The 22,547-nt window shown below is 42.1% G+C and overlaps 1 protein-coding gene across 1 annotated transcript in view; it reads left to right on the top strand.

The window, feature by feature from the left end:
• Nucleotides 1-22,547, top strand: part of RYR3 (ryanodine receptor 3) — a 529,492-nt gene that overhangs the window by 297,172 nt on the left and 209,773 nt on the right. The window contains exons 19-21 of the mRNA XM_040492205.1: nucleotides 4,528-4,720; nucleotides 15,819-16,035; nucleotides 21,238-21,342. Of these exons, the coding sequence (XP_040348139.1) occupies nucleotides 4,528-4,720; nucleotides 15,819-16,035; nucleotides 21,238-21,342 (515 nt within the window). The remainder of the gene's footprint in view (nucleotides 1-4,527; nucleotides 4,721-15,818; nucleotides 16,036-21,237; nucleotides 21,343-22,547) is intronic.

The following is a 22,547-nucleotide window of genomic DNA, read 5'->3' as shown; positions in this document are numbered from 1 at the left end:
CATACGTGAAACATACTTGAAAGTGACTATTTTTGAGCATTCTCTTCACAAAAGAGTCTTACTCATTTTTATTAACTCAATTCAGTGACTTTTCGAGTCTCTTTCTGGACTCCGCCCTCAATGCCTTGATTCTCCATAGTGTTATTTTTTCATCATAATACCAAAGACATTCCTACAGCGTTCTGGCATTCTTCTCTACTGTTAGCCTAGTAATTAAAGTTTCTAGAGCTTCAGAAACAAAAGCAATAATAGTACTTACTGTGGGTTATGGTGTGTCAGGCACGCTTCTAATCAATCCCTCTTTAGGGAATAATTCATCCAAAACTCAAACAACCTCATGACGCTATTTTCACTTGACAGATGAAGAAACTTGAGTTGACAAAGGTAAGTGATTTGCCCAAGGTCACACAGTAAGTGACAGAGCCAGGACTCTAGCCCAGAGAGTCTGGTTCTAGAAATGCCCAGTTATTGCTACATGCTAAACCTTTTGAGTGGCATACAGGACATCAGTCATTTGTTTCATTGAAGTCCCGGGAATAATTACGGTACCTTACAAACAATTCTTAACAACAATAGTGTGGGCAACACGGTACCCATTTTATAGAGGTGGAATCTGATTTTCTGGTAAAATTACATGCCCAGCTTCAGGTAACAGACAAAGACTTGGTATTGAACTCAGCCCTCTGTGATCCACTTCTGCTCCCTGCCACAATGCCACCTCACTACAGAGCAATTTAAAGGACAAGTATGTTGTTTAAATGTGGGGTACAGGACCCTTGTGAATCATTTGGAGCCTGGAAAGCCCTCACGGGGCTAGAGATTTCTTCTTGTAGATGAGAACAGATTTATAAAAGAGTGTGTAAAAGCCATTGCACAATTCCCTTGTTTTCTAGTTTGAGAACCTTCACGCTGCTCCCATTTTAAAACTACATATACCTTATCAGATGATATTTTACAACATGAACATTATATGAAATGGGTTTTTTTTATTCCAATAGACTTCCCAAACCATTGCTCTAAGTAATCACTAAGTACATGCTTCCTATCCAGTAATTATCCACTGTCTCCCTTTAGTTTCTGGATAGTATCAGTCCCAACTCTGTATTCTGCATATGTTTTAAAAATAGGCTCAAACCATGATTTCACTTGGCCTACTGATGATCTTCTACTCGGTGCCCATTCTTTTAGAATAAAGGAGTTTTGTAAAAGGCAGTGGTGTTTACCACAAGGGTATAATTGCTCATCCTGGTGTTGTTTTCCACCAAGGGAGGGAACTAGGCAGGAGAAATGCTCTCGGCTGCCATTCTTCGGGAAGGCGCTTGGCAACTATGGCATCTTAAGGGCTAAATAAAGCTTGGAACTCAGCTTCCGATGGCATCAAAGCACTGCTGTAGATGAAGAGTATCCCTCGTGAAAGCTGCTCTCTGTCTTTACTGGCCGAGGTTCTGGCCAGCAGGGAAGCCAACAGTGCACTTTGAGCAGCTAGGACGAGAGGACGCTGGCATCACAATTCAACACTGTCAGTTTGTCCTAGTTTATGTGAGTCTCAGAACAGTAAAGGACCTTCTCATTTGTATTTTTAGCCAGCAAGGATCTGAATACCTTGAAAGTTAGTTGACCGGGGTGCCTGGGTGGCTCAGTTGGTTGGGCGTCTGACTTTGGCTCAGGTCATGATCTCGTGGTTCATGTGTTCAAGCCCTGTGTCGGGCTCTGTGCGGTCAGCTCGGAGACTGCAGCCTGATTCAGATTCCATGTCTGTCTGTCTCTCTCTCTGTGCACCCTCCCCCACTCACGCTCTGTCTCTGTCTCTCTCAAAAATAAACATTGAAAAAAATAAAGCTAGTTGACCAACCGAGCGTTTCAGTGGCTTCTTGGTTTTCCCAAATTCACAGAAATCTCTTGGGATTTTTTTTTCAAATGACTACAGTGATATTATCCAGAAGTTAAACTAAAGGAGAAAGAAACAACTGAAGCAGAAAAGATTGGTTTTTAATGGGAAAATAAGAAATACTGAGAATGAGACCGTTGTAGCAAGATTGGCTGAGTTTTAATATCATAGATTCCTTTCATAACAGACTTGATTATGATAAGGGAGAAAAGATAATTGGGACCTGGGATACCTCAACTCCATAAAAGGAACCAAGGGCCCTCGGTCTCCTCAGAGAAATTGGAAAGGTGTCAAACCTCTGCAGTCTTAGAATTTGGCTTAGATTGCTGTGTTTTAAAGGAACCTGTTCCTCATTCTCAGGAATGAAGCAAGGTTACAAAAACCAAGTCTGGCGCTGTCCCAGGCTTATGTGCCTTGCGTACGTTATTTTGTGTCATTGCACCTGGTGTAAACAGTCCAAGTTGTGTGTCCAGTCCGGCTGTGTTCTGCATCTACTCCCCAAGCTCCTATCCGTCCCCACACCTGCCGCACACAGGTAGGTCTCCTCCATCCTTCTGTATAAACTATTCTTCTGTAAGAAGTAGTCTTTCTTATATAGCGGATCTTTGACTCTTGTCCCATGCTCCCGGGCTGATTTGGCACCTTCCTGTATCTTAGAAGCATCACCTTGTGTACACCTTCATTCCATTAACTAGACTGAATGGTAATTCTTTATTTGAATGTTTATTTCCCACCAGATTATGGATTTATTAGGAGCAGGAACTGGGTCTTCAGTCCTTGATCCCCAGCCTGGTGTCTGGTACCACATAGAGCCTCGTTCACGTTTGTACAAGGGTAGGGGGAAATACAATATGGTTTTGTCAGTTGCCCACAATAACCAGAAGGGGATACTTAATATATTTTTTTAATTAAGGATAGTGTAGTAGTTTCACTATTTAAAAAAATTTTTTTTAATGTTTATTTATTTTTGAGAGAGACAGTGACAGCTGGGGAGGGGCAGAGAGAGAGAGAGAGAGAGAGAGGGAGAGAGAGAGAGAGAGAGAGAGACAGAATCCAAAACAGGCTCCAGGCTCTGAGCTGTCAGCACAGGGCCCGACGCGGGACTCAAACTCAAAAGCTCTGAGATCATGACCTGAACCAAAGTCGGCCGCTTAACCAACTGAGGCACCCAGGTGCCCCTTGCTATTTTAAAATCCACCACTTGGGGCGCCTGGGTGGCGCAGTCGGTTGGGCGTCCGACTTCAGCCAGGTCACGATCTCGCGGTCCGTGAGTTCGAGCCACGCGTCAGGCTCTGGGTTGATGGCTCGGAGCCTGGAGCCTGTTTCCGATTCTGTGTCTCCCTCTCTCTCTGCCCCTCCCCCATTCATGCTCTGTCTCTCTCTGTCCCAAAAATAAATAAAAAACGTTGAAAAAAAAATAAAATCCACCAGTTAATTTAGAACCTACTAGAATAGCATTAACCACTGGAAACATTAAATAATTCATAGCTGAGATTAGAAAGATTATATAGCATAGATGTGCATACAAAATTTATAAACAACTCACGTACCCATCATAAGGGGGTTTTTAATTACCTTATGGCATATGATGAAGCCATTAAAATGCAGTTTCTAGTGAATATTCCATTATACAATCAAATATTTACAATACAATAGGTAGAGAAAAAGTCACAAAACCCACAGAATCCTAGTTTGGATGAAAAGTGTGTATGTGTGTGTGAAAGTGGAAGCATTTTTTATTTTTTATTGAGTTAAATTTTTTTCTTTGTTTATATTTTTGTATACAGTGAACATTTATAATGAATATGTATTCTGTCATCAAAAAATAAGATACATTTTTATAATTTTTGTTGCCTGAAAGTCCATTTTAATAGCTAAATTCTGCCTCTCCATTGCTCTCTTGCCAATAGGATTGTAACCGTGGTAGGGAGATGGGTGAGGGAGTTAGGATAATTTACTTTTAGAACTTCCAGAATGAGATGGTGTGACACAAAAATCCCGAGAGGTGATTTTCTCGTGACTGTAAGTTAGGTCAGGCAATGATAAATCATCCTATTAAAAAGATATACAGTAATGACAAAAATCATCAACACAGTGTACAACTGACCCTCTGTTTCACTGCTTATATGAACTACTAGAATTCTTTAAAACAAGTAAACTATGCTGCAGAGTTTAATGGCTCGATGACCTTACTGTTACTCACTTTGATGGCTCCTGCATCCAGTGCCAGAGTGGCCATATCTTTTACAGGAAATGGAAGAGGGTGAGATCTTTGGGCATCTGAGAGTAAACCCACGCACACACGCACACTCACACTGCAGGACCCACAACCAGCAAAGCAATCTGTTTGTTAATTCAGACACCGGACCAGAATCTGAACACGCACTGAGGGGGTTGACTTCATGTTTGTTCTCATTCCTGGCAGTTTGAGTTTCTTCTGAGACTCCTCTCGTTTTGGGCTGCCCACTCACAAGCTCCGGAAATCATTTCTCACTGCTCCCCTCACACTGGGAAAGCCAAGTTGAATTGCAAATGCAGGAGCATATCCAGACCTCCTGTGTGCCATCATACCTCCCCACTTCCCACTGTGAGAGCCTTCTCTAGAGTCCCACAACGCCTTCTTGTTCTTTGCTCATCAGGCCGCATACCCAGAGCCGTGGCCTCCATCAACCAGCACCTCCTGAGATCAGACGACGTGGTAAGCTGTTGCCTCGACCTCGGGGTGCCCAGCATCTCTTTCCGCATCAACGGGCAGCCTGTGCAGGGGATGTTTGAGAACTTCAACACAGATGGGCTCTTCTTCCCTGTGGTGAGCTTCTCAGCAGGTGTCAAGTAAGTGATGGCTGTGATTTCATGGGGAGTGGCTGTTAGCCCACCTCCCCACCACTCGTGTGAGCCAGGGAGCAAGGGAGTGTCCCTCACGACTTCCACACCATAAACCAGACTGCCCCCCCCGCTCCCCCTCCCCCACCAAAATGATGGTGAAAGCAGGAGAGCAATCCAGAATCACTGACTCCGTAGATAGTCATTGAATACCTACCTACCACCAAGGGTTTTGTAATGTCTTCAAATAAGACGAATAACATCAATCTTATGTAGATCCTTGTTTTAATAATTGTTTTAAAAATTACATCCTCATTATTAAAAATTTATAAGATATAGTTCTAGATAAAACAACGTCACAATCCCAACGTGTAACTATAATCTCTGCTATTAGTTTCAAGTCTTTTATTCTACACATTTTGGGAGCTTTTTTTTTTCTTTTTTTTTTTTTTTGAGAGAGAACGTGAGCAGGAGAGAGGGGCAGAGAGAGAATCTTAAGCATGCTACACGCTCAGCACGGAGCCCAACGTGGGGCTTGATCCCACAACTTTGGGATTGTTACCTGAGCCAAAATCAAGAGCTGGAAGCTCAACTGACTGCGTCACCCAGGCACCCCATGAGGCTTTGTTAATTGACATCACACTCAATATGAAGTTTTAGGTCTTCATTATTTTCCATTCAGCCATACATAATGAGCCCTGTCCTGACTCCTTAAGTATCCTCCTCAAAAACAATTTTTATAGCCATATAATATCCTTTTATTTGGTTGTCCCATAATATAGCCATTACTTTATTGTTAGACTTTTGTTCTAATTCCATTTTTATCTTTATAAATAAAATTATGATGGACATCCTTGAGCATAACTCTTTTGTCTGCATATCTGTTAAGTTCTTCCTAGAAGTAGGTCAAAAGCTATGAAGTTTTTAAAGTCTAAATTTGTAGGGGTGCCTGGGTGGCTCAGTCAATTAAGCGTCTAACTTCGGCTCAGGTCATGATCTCACGGCTCATGAGTTCAGGCCTGGCATCAGGCTCCCTGCTGTCAGCTCAGAACCTAGACCCTACTTTGGATTCTGTGTCTCCCTCTCTCTCTGCCCCTACCCCACTCATACTCTGTCTCTCTCAAAAATAAACATTAAAAAATAATAAATGTGTAATCACATAGCCAAGTAGATTTTCAGGAAGATTGTATGGAACAGTTCAGAAATAATTATCAACAATTTTGGAATCTCAAAAGTTCTGAAACCCGTGAATTTTTTCATAACTCATTTCACCACAGAGTCTAACCTAAACTCATTTTGTTGTCAAAACTGTCATCAACAGAAATGAGGTTGCTTTTAATCTTTCATTTATTCCTCTTCTTTTGAATATTTACAAGCTTAACTGCAGAAATATTAATGTGTTTGATTAAGGGGTACAGCCCCTCACCTGTCTAGAGGTTGTATTTAATACATAATATGTATACTTTCTTTAAAATCTAAAGAATTATGAAGTCTGAAACACAACTCCAGATTTCAGATAAAGGATTTGGGCCTTGTAGTATCATTTAAAGCAACGTATGGGAATGCCCAACTGATGGAGTCTTCATTAACTTTTACTGTTATGGGTGATTTTTAATCTTTGCTAATTTGAGAAAATTGTAACTTAGTTTTAATTTTCTATTTGATTACTTGTGTGGTTAAGCATTTTTAATGCTTACTGTTCTTAGATAGTATTTCAGCCCAATATTTTTTATGTTCTTTGCCTATCTGGTATGAATTTCAATGTTTTGTATGTTAAGACTATTTAAAATATTGCCTTATTGGTTTCAAATCTTTTTTCCCAGTTTATGATTCACATTTTGACACTTAGCTTTATTTTCCTGTCATTTCTTTGTTTTTCCCTTTTACAAAAATAATGTACATCAAGGAAATAACCAAGAACCCAAAATTGCACAACCTGGAGACAACCCTATTACCTTTTTATTCATACATCCGAATATTTTTACACTAAATTGGATTTATACTGTACAAGTTGTTTTCTACATACTATGGCTAACTAGTGTGTTTGTTGCTCTGCCCCTTTCCTTATACCAGTTGGATGCTGAATTAATTATTTTAGTCTGACAATATATTTTAATGTCAAGACAAGACAGACCCCATTAATTTAATGTCAAGACAAGACCCCATTGTGACTCTTCTTCCCCAAGATTTTCTTAATCATTCTTGATCCCTGCTTATTAAAGAGATTACAATAGAATGAGTGGAAAACTAGAATCAACACAGTTAGAATCAAACTGGTTTCCATTGAAGCCCTTGGAAAGGGCCATAAAAGGAGGGACGTTGTAGAGAGCAGACGCTTAGAGCTTAGACCACAAAGATGCCATCTCAGAGCTGCGGGCATCTGAGGGATGGATTTCCAAAGTGATAGCACTGTGATAGTCCTCAGCACCTCAGGTAGACTGATAAAGCAAGACATGTTGATATATTTTTCTAATGGATGAAATTTTAGTTCTGTTTCAGTTAAATAATTTAGAAATAAACAATTATCCTTTGGAAATGATATTGCACCTTGGGAATTTGACACAGATATGCAAATACACATAGTATATATACACATAGATAGATATGCAATATGCACATAAGCTAATGTATGTTTGCACACATAGTGATACGTATACAGTACATATACATATTTATAAACATGTTGATGTCAATGGATATAATAAATTTAAAGTAAACATTATCATTGTTTGAGATTCTTTTAACAAAAGGAGAACAATGATAGTAAAACCTTACTGGGGCTGCAAATCTACTCAGCACTGTTGCAAGCCAACGAATCTTCTGTCCACCCCAGGGACTGTATTCTAGAGTTGTGAGTTTTTTATCTGTGTTTCTGTCTGCTGAGGACATACCCATTAGAATTTCATTCCAGTTCTCCCGTTTTAAACGTGGCATAACATCCCATTCTTCGCTGATATCCATAAGAAGCATTTAGAAAACCAGGAGCATTGTTGCAAGACAGAGACACTGTAAGCCCAAAGAGAACTGATTGGAACAGAGACCCCTGGCAGTCGGGGGAGAACCAGCACATGTTCCACTGTGCATCCTCCCCACTTGATTGCCCAGGAAGAAAGAGAATGAGCAGAAATCTACATATGATGTAACAGCGTTTGGGTCATCCACCTGTTGACTCAGTATCTTCTTCAGAGAAACAAGATCACTCTGAGCAGTCGCTTCCCAGGACCACACTGGCCTAGGTAGCTAATGGCCTTGGTCACCCAGCATCACTGCCCTTCCCTTCTCTGTTGGTTTTGACCACATCCCACTCACTGGGTTTTACTTATTTTCAAGGCAAGTACGCCTACTTCTCAAGCATCTCATCTGAGACCAGGGCTTAGCTAGAAGTCAGATCTCTGGAGAAAAGGACCTTTTTTAGTGTGCCGGCTTAATGGTATCTAAGTAGTTTGTGTTTAGAGATCAGTACATCCAATCTTGTATGTTGCCTAATGATTTTTAATTATGAACTCATCCATCCAGTCTCCTTCAGAGAAATGAGATAGGATTTTTAAGTGTGTGAATTTATTTATTTATTTATTTATTTATTTTTTTGGTGACGACTTAAACTGAAATCTCTTGGCAAAGAACTGCAGCTGGCAGATAAAGAATTGGGCGACTCCACCGTATCCACATGTCGAAGATGCTTCTAGCATCTCCTGTCTGGGTCAGCAGGGCATGCAGCCTTCTGAGTGCCCAGGAAAAAGAGAAGCAAAGTTCCAGGATAGGAAAAATGAGTTGTCTAACCCATTTATAAGGCACAAAACTGGTAAGAGAATTGAAGAAACTGAAGGGTCCGGATGTGGTGATTTGAAAAGTTGTTACCTTAGCTATGAGAGCCTCTTGCTTAAAGCACCTGAATTAGTGGTAAGCTAATGAGTGGGACTTGATGTCTTTCAGGCCTCCTTTCTCTCAGGAAAATGTTCACCTCTGACATATTCCTGTCTTTGGTTCTCAGAACATAATATGATCTGAGGAGAGATGGAATTGCCTGCACATTCGGGAAATACACTTTACTGAAGTACATACAGCCCCTTATATGATGTCTTCAGTCGTTCCCAGGGCTGGTCTTGTGTTGAAGAGTAGCCAATGGACTGATTTTTATTTGTGAGCAAAGAGGATCAGTCTACCAGTACTTACTCTTACATCAACTGGTAAACTATGATTTGGTGCTGAAACCCAGAAGTCTGTCTATACTGCTTTCACTCAGCTGTGCAGAAAGCAAGAGAGAAAGCAAGATGTTAATTCCAAGTTAATTAAATATGAGTTAATCTCACTGAAATATGTTGAATAACACAGTTGATCAGGCAACTGAGTCCTCTGGTCCTCGGTCCCCGTGCCAAGTTCCATCGTGAGTGGTCAAGATGAGGAAGGCAGAACAGAAATGCTGAGACCCTCTGAAAGCAGTGCTACATGTTGAAGGATCATACTACTCCCCACAGTGTAACTTCAAAAACTACAAGAACAAAACTTTATTTCTCCTATAAAATATGTGTGTGTGTGTGTGTGTATTTATGACAATTGAAAAGAAATTACTATTTTCACTGATATAGTAAGTAGAATACTTGCTTGGTTGTATTGTGTTGTATTGTGTCTCTTCCAGCAGGGTACAAGATGATGCCATTCTAGAAAGAGGTCCTTCTCCTGTCATAGAAGCATTCAGAATTGTCTCTCGTGTTTATTTTCAACTTTGGTGTGGCTTCTAAATTCGATTTCTCTTTTACAGCCCCATTTCCTCCTATTCACTGGTCTTTACTGAGGTCACAGTCATGAATTTGTGACCCCATAATTATTTGTATAGTTACAAACTATGTTGTTAATAACACCTGATTAAGATGTCCCTGTAAGCAGTCACTGAAGAGCAAAAAATCTTTTTCAATTAGATTTATCCACAGTGAAGTCAAAGGCAGCATGAGTAATTACTAACAAAATCCACAAATCAATATGTGCTCTCTCTTCTAACTATTATGAATGTGCCTCCTTAGGTTTCTTCTCCGTGGGGTTTGTGTGTGGATACTATCCATGCAGTAGGCCCTTAGTGTGACAACACAGTTTGTTATAGGACAGAATTTAGGATGAGGAATGTGTACCTTGGAGACCACCCAAAAGGTTGAGTTACTTAAATGCCAGCAAGCCCTCATTAAAAGGCAGTCTCACCCTGCAATATGGCATCATGGCGTGAAGCACGTGGAGAACATGACGCGGAAGCCATGACGTATAGTGAAACGTATAGTGATGTAGTGATTTGGGTGATACTTTTTGTTTCTCAGAAAATGGATGAGTTCATAGCTGTAGTAGAATATGTTTTATAGACATAGTTAAATTTCCCAGAGATCTATTTTAACGGCCTGACGTAGCTCTGTTACCGGCCCTTGCTAATTTATAACAGCAACAATATCCAAAGGTGGTTGGTATTTGTGGTTGCTGTTTGTTTTCTGTTGGTATCCACCAGCCTTGGCTAAAATTCAGGTAACCAACAGCTTAGCTATTTCCAGCTTGCTGTGGTCAATGCTGTGGAAATTATTACTGAGATAAATATACTTCTGTGGAGAACATGATGATTGCCCTGGGCTTTCATCAAACACTGGCCAGAAGGAAAGATGAATGTGGGAACATACATAACTCAGATTGTTTTCCCGTCTTAGCGAGAGGATGCGGTTATGAATCACGACTTACGAGTTGAATTCAGGTCAGCCAAAGCTCATTAATTCTTTGTCCTCTTAACCACAGCCTGTATCCTTTTCTTCTTTGGAACACCTTCCCCGCTGTCTGGGAGAGCTTCACTAGCAGATGAGAGTAATGAGATATTCAGGAAGAGAGACTCAAGTGGCGTCACACGTTTGCTAGTAAGCCGTGGATAAGGAAACCTAGTCATCCTTCTGGAGCATAACAAAGCCGTGTCTTGATTTTTACTGTGTTGTTTTTATTTGTGGATCCGTCTTTCGAATCTGGGAACTTGTAATAGGTAGTCTGGTCCCTTCTGCAAATGGGAAAGCCACAATGTCTAAATCTCAAAAGGCTGAATTGAAAATGCTAGCAGGGATTTTTCAATACAATTTTCTCTGTTTTCAAAATCAGTCAAGTAAATAAAAAATTCCCCCACATCTCCCAAAAGTCTCAGTACTCCCTGGAGACTCTTATGGAAGCTTTTGCTCATCTCGGAGGCGGAAGAATCTAAGGACCCACTTACTCTAATCACTTTAGGAGGAAGACCGCCCTTAAGAGCTGATGGAATGTCCTGAGTTCTAGGAGGAATTCCAGAAGATAACAGGTGCTTTAGTGGAAGAGATTAAATTGATTAATTAAGTTGATTTGAAAATCCATTAATGTAGAGAAAGATCCAAGGATCAAGAAGAATGAATCTGAATGAACTCCATTCTCAAATTACCTTTTTATTTTTAAATTTAACATTTTCTGAGGCTGGGAGATGCAGTGGAACCCAAGAAGCAGGGAAGAATAACACCTAGAGAAGAGAGATTTACATCCTAATTGGAAAAAGGATTTAAATGATAAACCCTCAGCACCAGATGCCAGATTTATGAAAAGAAATAGACTAGTTATTTGTCACTCTGTTGTTTTCTGGCTACCCTCTACATCCATGCTCTGGACTTCTGGCCCTGGATAAGCCCTTCTGCCCATTCTGTAACCTTCATGGCCCCTTTTAAGAATAAGAACAGTCTTCTCAGCCAGATGAAAATCCCATCTATTTGGCTAGAAGGTAACTCAGGTTTGTATGCAGTTGATGTTTGAGGCCTTTGTGGTCTCCTTGGAGCCTCAGGCTGGAGCATCTCGAAGCGTCTCGCTGCAGTTCTTTTTACACAGGCCTCACCACCTGTGCTGGCTGCTTCCGTCTGGCTGACCCCAAGCCCTGTTCTACATACGTTTCCCTCTCCGCGCACGGGGCCTCCCACCTCCCCTGCTTACCTCCTTTCTGATCTCTGATCAGTCATTTGCCTCTCGGGGCATACTTCCTTTTGAGATGGCTGACAGCTGACTCATTTGTGGAGTCTGTCTGGCCTTCCAGGAACACAGTCCTTGGCCCTGCCCTGAGCAGAAGGGAGCTCTTTCCCTTGAGATCAACTATTGCTCGCTCACTCTCCTGCTCGTGCTCTCTCTCACTCTCTGTCTCCCTCTCTGCCTGTCACCGGGCAAACATGTCCCTCACTAGATTCCAGGGGGACACTTGAAAGCTTCTGAATAGTTCTTAAAGCACTCTCCATTTGACTTCAGATAGGAGAGAACTCCCTGCCTTTTCTCCCTGACAGTTCTCTACAAATGAATTCTTTACCTTTCTTATGAGGGTGCAGGCACCTGGTAGACTACAGCTGCATTTGTTTCATAACTTTTTGGATGGATCTTCGTAGTGGATCCAGCATCTCACTTCAGGTTGTGAAAATACTGGCATCCTCTGATTTGTCTGCCTTTGGGACCTCTGCTAAAACTCTAAGAGGGGGAATCCCATTTTAATATCTTCAGATAATTAAAGTGGGTTGCAGGTATTTCGTTTGATTATCCCCTTCAAGCCTGCATTTTATCTCTGGGTATTTCCTTTGACGTGGTCAGTCTGGATCTCGCGGAGAGAGGTATGAGGAGGACCACCACTGTTAGTGCTCGTTTGTTGGAGCCCTTCCCAGGCACTGCGGGTAGCGAAGGAAGGAGCCACAGACCGCGGGTGTACCTGGCACAGGTCTTGTCCAGTCCCTGCTGGAGAGCAGGGCTTCTGTCTTTGGAAGCAACCCAGGACCACTCCTTCCACCCACTGATGACACTGGAAATGACGTTTGGAGACAAATGCTTCAGTGAGCAGTACACACTAATTTCTGGTTACGTACATTTTTCCTTTTACAGTTTTTGTGGCCATCAGAGGAGATGAGATGAAGATTTATAACCAAATTATTCTCTTTTTAATAACAGAATATAAAACCAGAAATGTTGGTTTTCCTTATGTTCTCTGTGCTTTCTTGATTTGCTCTCTATCCAGAAGATGATGGCAGATTTTAAAATGTAAGAGAAATTTTAACACTAAACAGAGCTGGCAAGACAGCTCATGAATTATTAAGTCCAGCCAGAAGACCTCATAGGAGATCATTTACTTGTTCTTGGAATCTGTTCACTAGTGAGTAACAAAGAATACTCATACCCTTGCTGTACAAGCTCCTGGACATTCAGCTTCTCACAGGAAGGATGCTCAAGGAGAAGAGGGAGGCAAAAAAAAAAAAAAAATTCCTACACTCTCTTTTTTGCTCAAAAAGCTCTAGTTCTATCCCACAGTTTGAATATGTCAGTAGCACAATCTGCTGTGTTTCAGTTGAATCGGGAAGTTCTCAACCAATAATTTCAAGGCTTAGTCATTATTTCCTGAAGGTTCACTAAATTAGTAACATTTCAGGCTAATGACTCAATTTTGTCTTAATGTCATCGTTCATATTCTTAATACACATATAGCATGCCCCGTTACGTAACATTTAATGTAGGAACATCCACAAGGGACAATTGTGGTTCTAATTCTATATCATTGTTTAGTACTTGAAAATGGGAAAGTGGGAGATGTCCTATGATTTCTATAATTAATTTTAAAACAGCATTGTTTAAAATGCTATTTGGATAAAGAATTTGTTTGTATTGGGAAGGAAAAAAAACTTTAATGTCTCCCACTTGGAAAGAGTTTTATTTTCCATTTTCATAATTAGGCTATTTCCACAGTCATGATTACTCAGCCAACACTGAGACTCTCTTGTAAGGCTGCCCTACCAGAACATTCTAGTTAAAGAAAGCGAGGCCTGGTGGAGAGTCTTGCTGGGAGGGCTTTGCTAGGTCATAACCCTTCGCCACATATCTCAGCCCGCTGCAAACATGCCCTCACTCCCTCAGCAGTCCCTAATTGTCCTCATTCCAAAACAAAAATGGGATCTGGCCTTTGCTTTCCATTTTGTCCATCATCACATTGGCTCAACCGATTATCCTCCCCTCCCACCATCACTAGTTGGGTGTCTGGTGCCTCCAAATACTCGCTAAATGGTCTGCTAACCTGTCCACATACAGCAGCTAGAAGAGTCTTGTATTTCTTCTTAAAGTCTTTCAGAAGCTTCCTGCCTGGAATACAATCTCATCTTCTTGCCATGACTCACAGACCCTACCTGATCTAGCACCACACCCTCCCACCTCACCTCATGCCCCTTGGGCTCTGCACCCAAGCTCTTTCCTGCCTCAGGACCTTGGCACATGTCATGCCTCTGCCTAGAATGCTCTTCCAGATTTTAAACTCCTTAGCTCCTCTTTAGTCCACAGGGTTAACTCATGTTTCTTCCTCAGAGAGGCCTTCCTTGACTGCAGTCTAGGAGCCTCCCCTCTTTCCTGAGTTATTTCACATCGCCCTCTTTATTCCTTCCTCGATATCTCCCAATCAGTAATTAGGACTGTTTTTCTAGTTGGATCCCTGTTCTGTGACACCAGGGGCACTGTAGTCTTTGTTCGTTGCCGAGTCTCCAGTGCAAAGAACAGCAAGTCATATGGGTTCGATCACTCGTTGTTAAATGGAGGGAAGAGAGTGTGAGGGTTGCATGCAGAGGCTAGGTGTATATACTGATTTTTCCTGTGTGATATTAGTGTTGACCCTGCAGGGCTACATATCTTTTCATGTTTTTTTTTTTTTTTTAACATTTATTTTTCAGAGAGGGAGAGACAGAGCATGAACAGGGAAGGGTCAGAGAGAGGGCGACACAGAATCTGAAACAGGCTTCAGGCTCTGAGCTGTCAGCACAGAGCCCGATGCGAGGCTCGAACTCACGGACCACGAGATCATGACCTGAGCCGAAGTCGGCTGCTTAACCGACTGAGCCACCCAGGCCCCCCATCATGTTTTAATTACTTAAAACTGTGGTCATATTTTCTCATTAAGTTAAAGTTGATCTGCAAAAGCTCTCTTTCTTGTTACAAACCTAGGAGAATATAAAGTATCGTTTTGAAATAGTTCGCTTTCACCCTCTCCTCCTTGCAGGGAAAGCTTTGGGCTGTACCTATAACCCTAACCGAACCTATATGTATATAAGGCTAAAATGCAGCCAGATGCTGAATTAACATATTGAAAGACTTCAGTATACTGGAAATTTAGTGCCTGCATCACTGTGAGCCCCAAGTGTCTCTCCCCCTTCTGGGAGGTCTCTGTAGGCACAGCTGGAGTGGACTAAAGTGTCAGGCCTGGATGCCAGCAGGGTGGTGGTGCCCCTGAGAAAGGCACTGGTACCCTAGTGCGCAAACACTTCATACCCATTTGGCTGCCTATGGCTATGACCGCCTGCTGTTGCTTCTTCAGAGTCGCCCTCGTATGGCTATTTAGGGGAACTGCAGCCTCTGCAGGGTATCACTTGGCATATATACCATTTGTGCTTAATATTCTGGTATTCATCTTTTGCCTGCATCTTAAAAATTGATGTGTGAGTGATGTCCCTCAAGTAAAAAGATTTGAAGTCCTCATGCTGTAGTTTTAACATGATCTTGTCAGAGAATAATGTCCTTCTCCTCATCACTGCTACTCTTTTCAATAGTCTAGTAATAATATTTATAATGATGATTTGTCTACTAGGGTAAAGAAAAACATGATTATTTATTTTAGAGAGTACATGAGCAGGGGACAGGGGCAGAGAGAGAGCGAGAAAGAGAGAGAATCTTCAGCAGACTCCATGCTCAGCTCAGTTTGGAGCCTGATGTAGGGCTCAGACCCATGACTGCAAGATCGTGACCTGAGCTGAAATCAAGAGTTGGATGCTTAACCAACTGAGCCACTCAGGCACCCCAGGAAAAACATTATTTTTAAAGTCTAGTGATATTTATGTATGAATTAACTTTTTAAAGAACTTAGCTGACATGGGTCACCTGAGGATCATAGACTGGGAGTTTTCCCCAATGCTTTATTGCATACTTCAGGATGTTCATTGTACCGAATCGGAGTTCAGGCACTTTCCCACAAAATAATTGCTGGGGGCGGGGGACGGGTAGTTTATCTTGAATGTTCTCTTATCGATGCTGGGATTTCTCTTTTTAACCTCTCTCTTCCTGGTCTTTCCAAATGGTACAGAGTACGTTTCCTGATGGGTGGACGTCATGGAGAATTTAAGTTCCTGCCTCCCTCTGGCTATGCCCCTTGCTACGAAGCCTTGCTGCCAAAAGAAAAGATGAGATTGGAGCCTGTCAAAGAATATAAACGCGATGTTGAAGGAGTTAGAGATCTGTTGGGTACCACCCAGTTCCTCTCTCAAGCCTCTTTCATCCCATGCCCCATAGACACCAGTCAGGTAGGTTCGAGCAGGCAACCCAGGCAGATGAAATCCTAGGGCTAAATCCTTCTCTCTCTGTTGTCTCTGAACCATTCCTGTCATGCTTTCAGTATTATTATCATGTGATGTGAACAACTGTTGTTTTTCATGTTTCCACCATATGCATACGTTGAGCTCTTTGAGGATTTCCCAGACAAGTTGATCACTTGCTACGTGCAAGGCCCTGTGAGGTACAGGTGCAAATATCCAGTATTCTCTGGGAATTCACAACCCACTTAAGGAGGTAAAAAGCAAATGTGCTATTTTTTAAGCCTGAATGTAATAAATGCAAAACAAACAGTATGCACAAGTAAGTGCTAGAGACACCTGTTAGGCTAGAATATTTCTAGAAGTCTAGTTAGTGAGGCTAGAATTCCACCAGGGCCTTTAATAAGCTTAAATGGGGAGGGATCCAGAGGTGAAGTAACAGGAATGGGGTAAGGGTCTAGAAGTAGAAACACAAAGTAGGGACAGGTGGAGAGCTACCCTACCACCCAGCAATTGCACTACTAGATATTTACCCAAAGGATGCCAAAATGCTAATTCAAAGGGGTACATGCACCCTGATGTTGATAGCAGCTTTGTCTATAAGAGCCAAATTATGGGACATTACTCAGCCATAAAAATAATGAAATCTTGCCATTTGGACGGCTGGATGGAGCTAGAGAGTATTATGCTAAGGTAAATAAGTCAGAGAAAGACAAATACCGTATGATCTTACTCATACATGGAAATGAAGAAAACAAATGAGTGAAGGGGGAAAAAGAGAAAGGAAAACCAAGAACCAAATTCTTAACTACATAGAACAAACTGATGGTCACTAGAGGAGAGGTGGTTGCGGGCATGGGTTAAATAGGTAATGGGGAGTAAGGCTTACACTCGGGGTGAGCACCGGGTGTTGTATGGAAGGGTTGAATCATTGTATTATACACCTGAAACTAATATTATGCTGTTAACTGGAATTTAAACTTCAAAACAACAGAGGTGGTGATAAATATTCTCTTGTGGCTGGATACTTGGAGGAGGCGGAGTGTGTAGGAGAAGAGTTGGAAATAAAACTGAAAGAAATGAGGTGGTATATATGAGGGGAAGGTGCTGATAAACGGACATTTTCTTTCCCTTTCCAGGGCCTCTTTTGAGAGGGACTCACAAGCTTATGACTTGGGGCATAAACAACAGCTTTGAATATTTCCTCCACACTGGTGCTATTCAAATCACTATTCTCATTGTTAGGGAAAAATAAATGCAATGGGGTCTTGTCTCTGAGGCACAAGGGGTTAGTAGTTTTTGGGAATATAGCTCTTTTGACCTGTAGAAGGTCTCCAGCATGTTATCTTCCCATAATATTCATGTGACCCTATTACATTCAGCTATGCGCACATGTTCGTGAATTTGCTTCTTACCTCCTGCAGCAAATTCCCATGTGTGAATTCCCATAAAAATTATTGTAAAGCAGCATTTCTCTCCCTGCTTCTACAGAGCCTGGTGTGGCACCTTGAAAGTAGTTGGCGTTGGGGTGCCTTGGTGGCTCAGTCGGTTCAGCGTCCGACTTCAGCTCAGGTCACCATCTCGCGGTCCGTGAGTTCGAGCCCCGCATCGGGCTCTGGGCTGATGGCTCAGAGCCTGGAGCCTGTTTCAGATTCTGTATCTCCCTCTCTCTGCCCCTCCCCCGTTCATGCTGTCTCTCTCTGTCTCAAAAATAAATAAACGTTAAAAAAAAAAGAAAGAAAGAAAGAAAGTAGTTGGCATTGAGAAGGTTGATGGGAAACTGGGGAGGAGTTTGTGAGCCAGAGACGATCCTAGAAATCAGATCCTCTGGTTCCTATGTAATCTAGATACAAAGCCTGAGGGCCAAAGAACGAAACTAGCTTTTGGCTAGGCCACTAGGGACCAAGTGAGGAGAGAGCATGAATGTGGTACCTACTTGTCTGTGCCACCCCTCACTAAATAATCAGAAATGTGTGGTTGGAAGGGCTTCCTGGAAGAAGTGAGCCTCAAAAAGGGGGGGGGGGAGTTTTGATGAGGGAGGGAAGGACCACTCTTTTGACCAAAGAGTGGAAAGAGTGTCTAAACGTGCAGAACTGAAGATTTGAAAATTGAAGATCGCAGACAAATCAACAGGCCAGAAAAACCTTTGATGTCAGGACCCAAAATTGAATTTGTATGGACCTTGGAACTAGGGACTTGTTCCCAGGAAATCAAATCATAGGGAAGTTCTCTTTGGAAAGGTACAATTTATTATCTCGAAGGAGACCTTATAATTTTTTAGAACCTACTATTCTATGAAATTATTATCAAAGGAGAAGTTAAACATATATATGGATAGTCAACTCCATTTTCCCTGGAGCATGGTAACCAGTTTGTAGACCAAATATTGCTGACTGGAGCCCTGTCCTTAGGCACTAACAGTACCCAGGGCTTGAAGCACCCCAGCCCCTGGCTGAACACAGGCAAAAAGGAGTCCAACTCCAGGCAGCCCAGCCCCAGACACCCTAAGGCAGTTAGCAAGCCAGTATTACTCTGCTCCAGGTAGTAACCAATTGAGGTCACTGAAACTATGATTTGGGGTTACTTGTGGAGGCCTTGTTCCATACTGTCTCCCACATTGGTTCCTCCCACATGGAAATCCCTTTGCAGTCCATGATCTCCTAAGGGAAACCTAGTTTAAACAGATTCTCTGGGTTTACCAACAAAGCCCAAATACAGTTATAATTTGCTGGCTAATTTCCCCATTTTGTTCCTTATTGAAACATCATGCCACTTATTAAGGTTGCCCTTTTGATAATTGCATTAAGTTGATTTTTTAATGGCTTTAGTTGAAAGCTAAATAGTGATTATAACACATAGTTTAAATATGTTACTGCAATTTTCCTCCATGATCTCATATACGTCACTTACTTAATACACGTTTGTTTTTGTTTTTTTTTTTTACCAAAAGCAGTTTTTATCCAGAAGCTACCGTGCCTCAAAAGAAAAACAAAATCAGGATTTTTGTAAATAGTGGAAATGCTAATAACCATTGTCATAGAGGGGGTATTGCAAGGGCCAGGCAGGTGATACAGAAGTGAAGTATGTCAAGTGCACAAGCCCTCAGAAACTGCTTCTCAGCTCCAGCTGATGGTTACCCGGCAAAAGTGTGGGTCCAGTGTTTGTGATCTTCCAAGCAAACTAGATATCTGAATTTTTATATGAAATCTCCCATTGCTTAAAGGTTGTCAATGGATAAACGTGGGAATAAGACCTATTATTGTTATTGCTGCAGAAGCAGTAATAGTAAATTTTAAAACATAGGAGGAAGGAAGGGAGAAAAAACTTGGGCCCCCAGTGTATGACCTTTGTGGAGAGATATGAGCAAAGTGCCAGGAAAACATGGAGAAACTCTCCGTGTAGGTAATTGGGGAAGACTTCCCAAAGGTGGGACGTTTGAGCTAAATTGAGAAGGATGGATATTGAGGGTGTTGGGATTAAAACCAGAGCTGGACAGCAGTTACAGCAGTAAAAACAGATTTTAGTTAGGAGCTACATAAATAGGGGAAGAGGATCTCCAGTGTAGATCTGGGCTCGGTTCTGAATACAACAAGAACAACCGGGGCTTTAGAGCCAAGGAGAGCAAGATGGGGAGGTGGTGAGAGCCAATGGAAGAGAAATTACTAAGAGAAGGATCAGCGGTTGGGATGGATTCTTATTAAACTGACCTCCTGGGATTCTGTCTGTAGGCAGGCCAGAGTGATCTGATATCACCTGGAGGATGGTGAGGGAGAAGGAAATTCCATCAGACAAGGAAGTAGGTGGAGGGCTGTTCCATTATCAAGGGTGGTGGATTCTCACCAAACTGATTTAGCAGGATACTTTCTCCAACTGGGGTCTTGAGACCAAGGCCCAAGGATAGAGCCTAGCTGGAAAAAAGGGCTCAGAGACCCCCATCTGGAGCCTGGTCTAGGAGAGTATCTTTGTCATCTGCTCTGTGGTGTAGAGGGGTGTGTGTGTGTGTGTGTGTGTGTGTGTGTGTGTGTGTGTGTATGCACATTTTATGTGTATCATTGGGGAAATCGATAAAGGTGAAGACTGAATATGCAAAAACACAACTGTGAAACAGTGTGATCTTTTGCAGTAATTTCAAAGGTTGGCAAGGATGTGTTTGTGAGGACATGGTGGAAAAACTGAAGGAGGACACTCAATACTTGGTTAACACATCTAGTCTGTGTCTTAGGAGTTCAAGGAACACTTGCAGACACCCAGGAAGTGTTTTGATGTGATTTTATTGTTGTAGACTCTTCACTCTGGTCACAATGCGGAGGGTAGATTGGTCAGGAGTTGGGGGACCAAACTGTGAGGGTCTTGCAATGGTCCAAAGAGAAAATAATGAGGTTGAGTGATTAGAGGTGGGAGCCTTTCAAAAAGATGCTTCAAAAATGAACATGATCAGAGGCATTTGTGTGGCTCAGTCAGCTAAGCGTCCTACTCTTGATTTCAGCTCAGGTCTTGATCTTCAGGGTCATGAGTTCACACCCTACATTGGGCTCCATGCTGGGTGTGAAAACTACATTAAAAAAAGATGAACATGATTGATTTTGTGATTGATCCAATGGTGCTGGGGGTCCAAGTAATACCCCAGAGGGAAGACACTAGGATGACTTCTAGACTCGAAGCAATGGTGGACCACTGAACAACAAGAGAAAAACAGAAAGACAAAAGGTTTTGAAGGAAAGAAATGATTTCAGTTTTGAATGGTATATTGGGTTTACTTAGTGGGAAAATCCTGCAGGCAGCTGGAACTGTAAGTCTGAACTTCAAGAGAGACCATGGCTGGAGACATACACACTTAAGAGTGATATCTGTGGCTGGGTGTGATCTCCCAAGGAAAGAGCATAGAGAGAGGGAGGTGAGGCCCAGGGAAGCATTCACACGTCAAGAACACACAACACAAATATCTCCAAAGAAGACTGAGAAGGGATGGACAAAGGAAGCCCAGAGAGGAAGGAATCTCTGGAAGCATCTGGGTCAAGCAGAGTGGTTTGGAATCATACAGCCTCTCTTGGGAAGGAGCCTCTGCAAGCAGCCTCTCCTGGGGGATGTGTAGGGAATTCAACTGCGGCACCTCATCCACATAGATTTTATGTTAGATTTCAGTACAGCCGGTTCGTATACTGCTGATTTCACACTTGTTCCTTTTCCTTTTAGGTGGTTTTGCCACCTCACCTAGAGAAGATCCGAGACAGACTGGCTGAAAACATCCACGAACTTTGGGGAATGAATAAAATAGAGCTTGGCTGGACTTTTGGCAAGGTATGCATTCCAGGAGCCAAGCTGGGAAGGAGGATTGGGTTGCCTTGTCACCTGGGGAGGGTTCTTGAAAGACTCGAATGAGGAAAGGAACCACATGAGCCCAACCTTGCTCCTTCTTACCGCCTTCTGTGTAGCTTTTGCTCTAAGCTTTACTCAGTTATCTAAGTGCAGTCAAGGGTGTGGGGGAGGCCAGCTCTGAGAAGACAGAACTGGGGGTTCACTTCCCTTCTTACTTGAAAATGGCTTCCTTCATTCGGGGAATATCAGGCACTGTCAGGTGCCTCCTTCAGAACCCTCACATCCCCTTTTTCTCTTCAGAAAAAAGCTGTCCTCTCTTCATGGGGGGGGGGGGGCGAAAAGAGGCTGATTCATTGTTTTGAATAAGAATTTGTTTAATACTGTTTTCAGACATATCACTAAGATTAATAGGCACTCAGGTTACAGAATCTCTTGTGCTAGGAAAGCATTTTTCAAAGAGGATGTAAACTGACTTTGTGTTGGGTGATTTGTGTAAGGTCATGTCTGAAGGCATAAGGATAGGTGAGTTCTGAAGCTGCCTATGACCCTGACATGCTCAAATTATGAACATTCCAGCTTAGTTACTGAAAGGGTCCCTGCACTCTAACACTTACTGGTATCGATATAGCTACTGTAAAATAGTCTCCTTCTAGATGACTACGTCTCTGCTGTGTGCTTTTATAACACCACAGACCTCTCCTTTAGAGAACTACTCACAGCTGCAATATTACATTTATTATTATGGTTATTTTATTACTATTCTCTACTCCATTAGACTGTATTCTTCATGGGCCTGGGGCTATCCTGGCTCACCACTGAACTCCTAATGTCTAGCTCAGTGCCTGCCACATAGCAGACACTTGACAAATGTTTGTTGATGACTTAATTAGTTAATGTCTGGATGTGTTCTATCCAATACTATAGTCGTGAGCCACAAATGCCTACTGAGCACTTGAAATGCGACTGGTCTGAATTGAAATGTGTTATAGTTATAAAATACACTGCATTTTGAAGACTTGCTGTGAGAAACTACTATAGACTCTCAGAAATGATTTCTTACACTGATGGCTTGCTAAAATGGTAATACTTTTTTATCGTGGGTTAAATATATTATTTTTCTAAGTTTATTTATTTTGAGAGAGAGAAAGTGCACATTAGCAGGGGAGGGGAAGAGAGAGGGAGAGAGA

The sequence above is a fragment of the Herpailurus yagouaroundi genome, unplaced genomic scaffold (genome assembly GCF_014898765.1).
Source record: "Herpailurus yagouaroundi ecotype Mexico unplaced genomic scaffold, PumYag 184, whole genome shotgun sequence".
Classification (NCBI taxonomy): Eukaryota; Metazoa; Chordata; class Mammalia; order Carnivora; family Felidae; genus Herpailurus; species Herpailurus yagouaroundi.
This window is presented reverse-complemented; position numbering and strand designations above follow the sequence as displayed.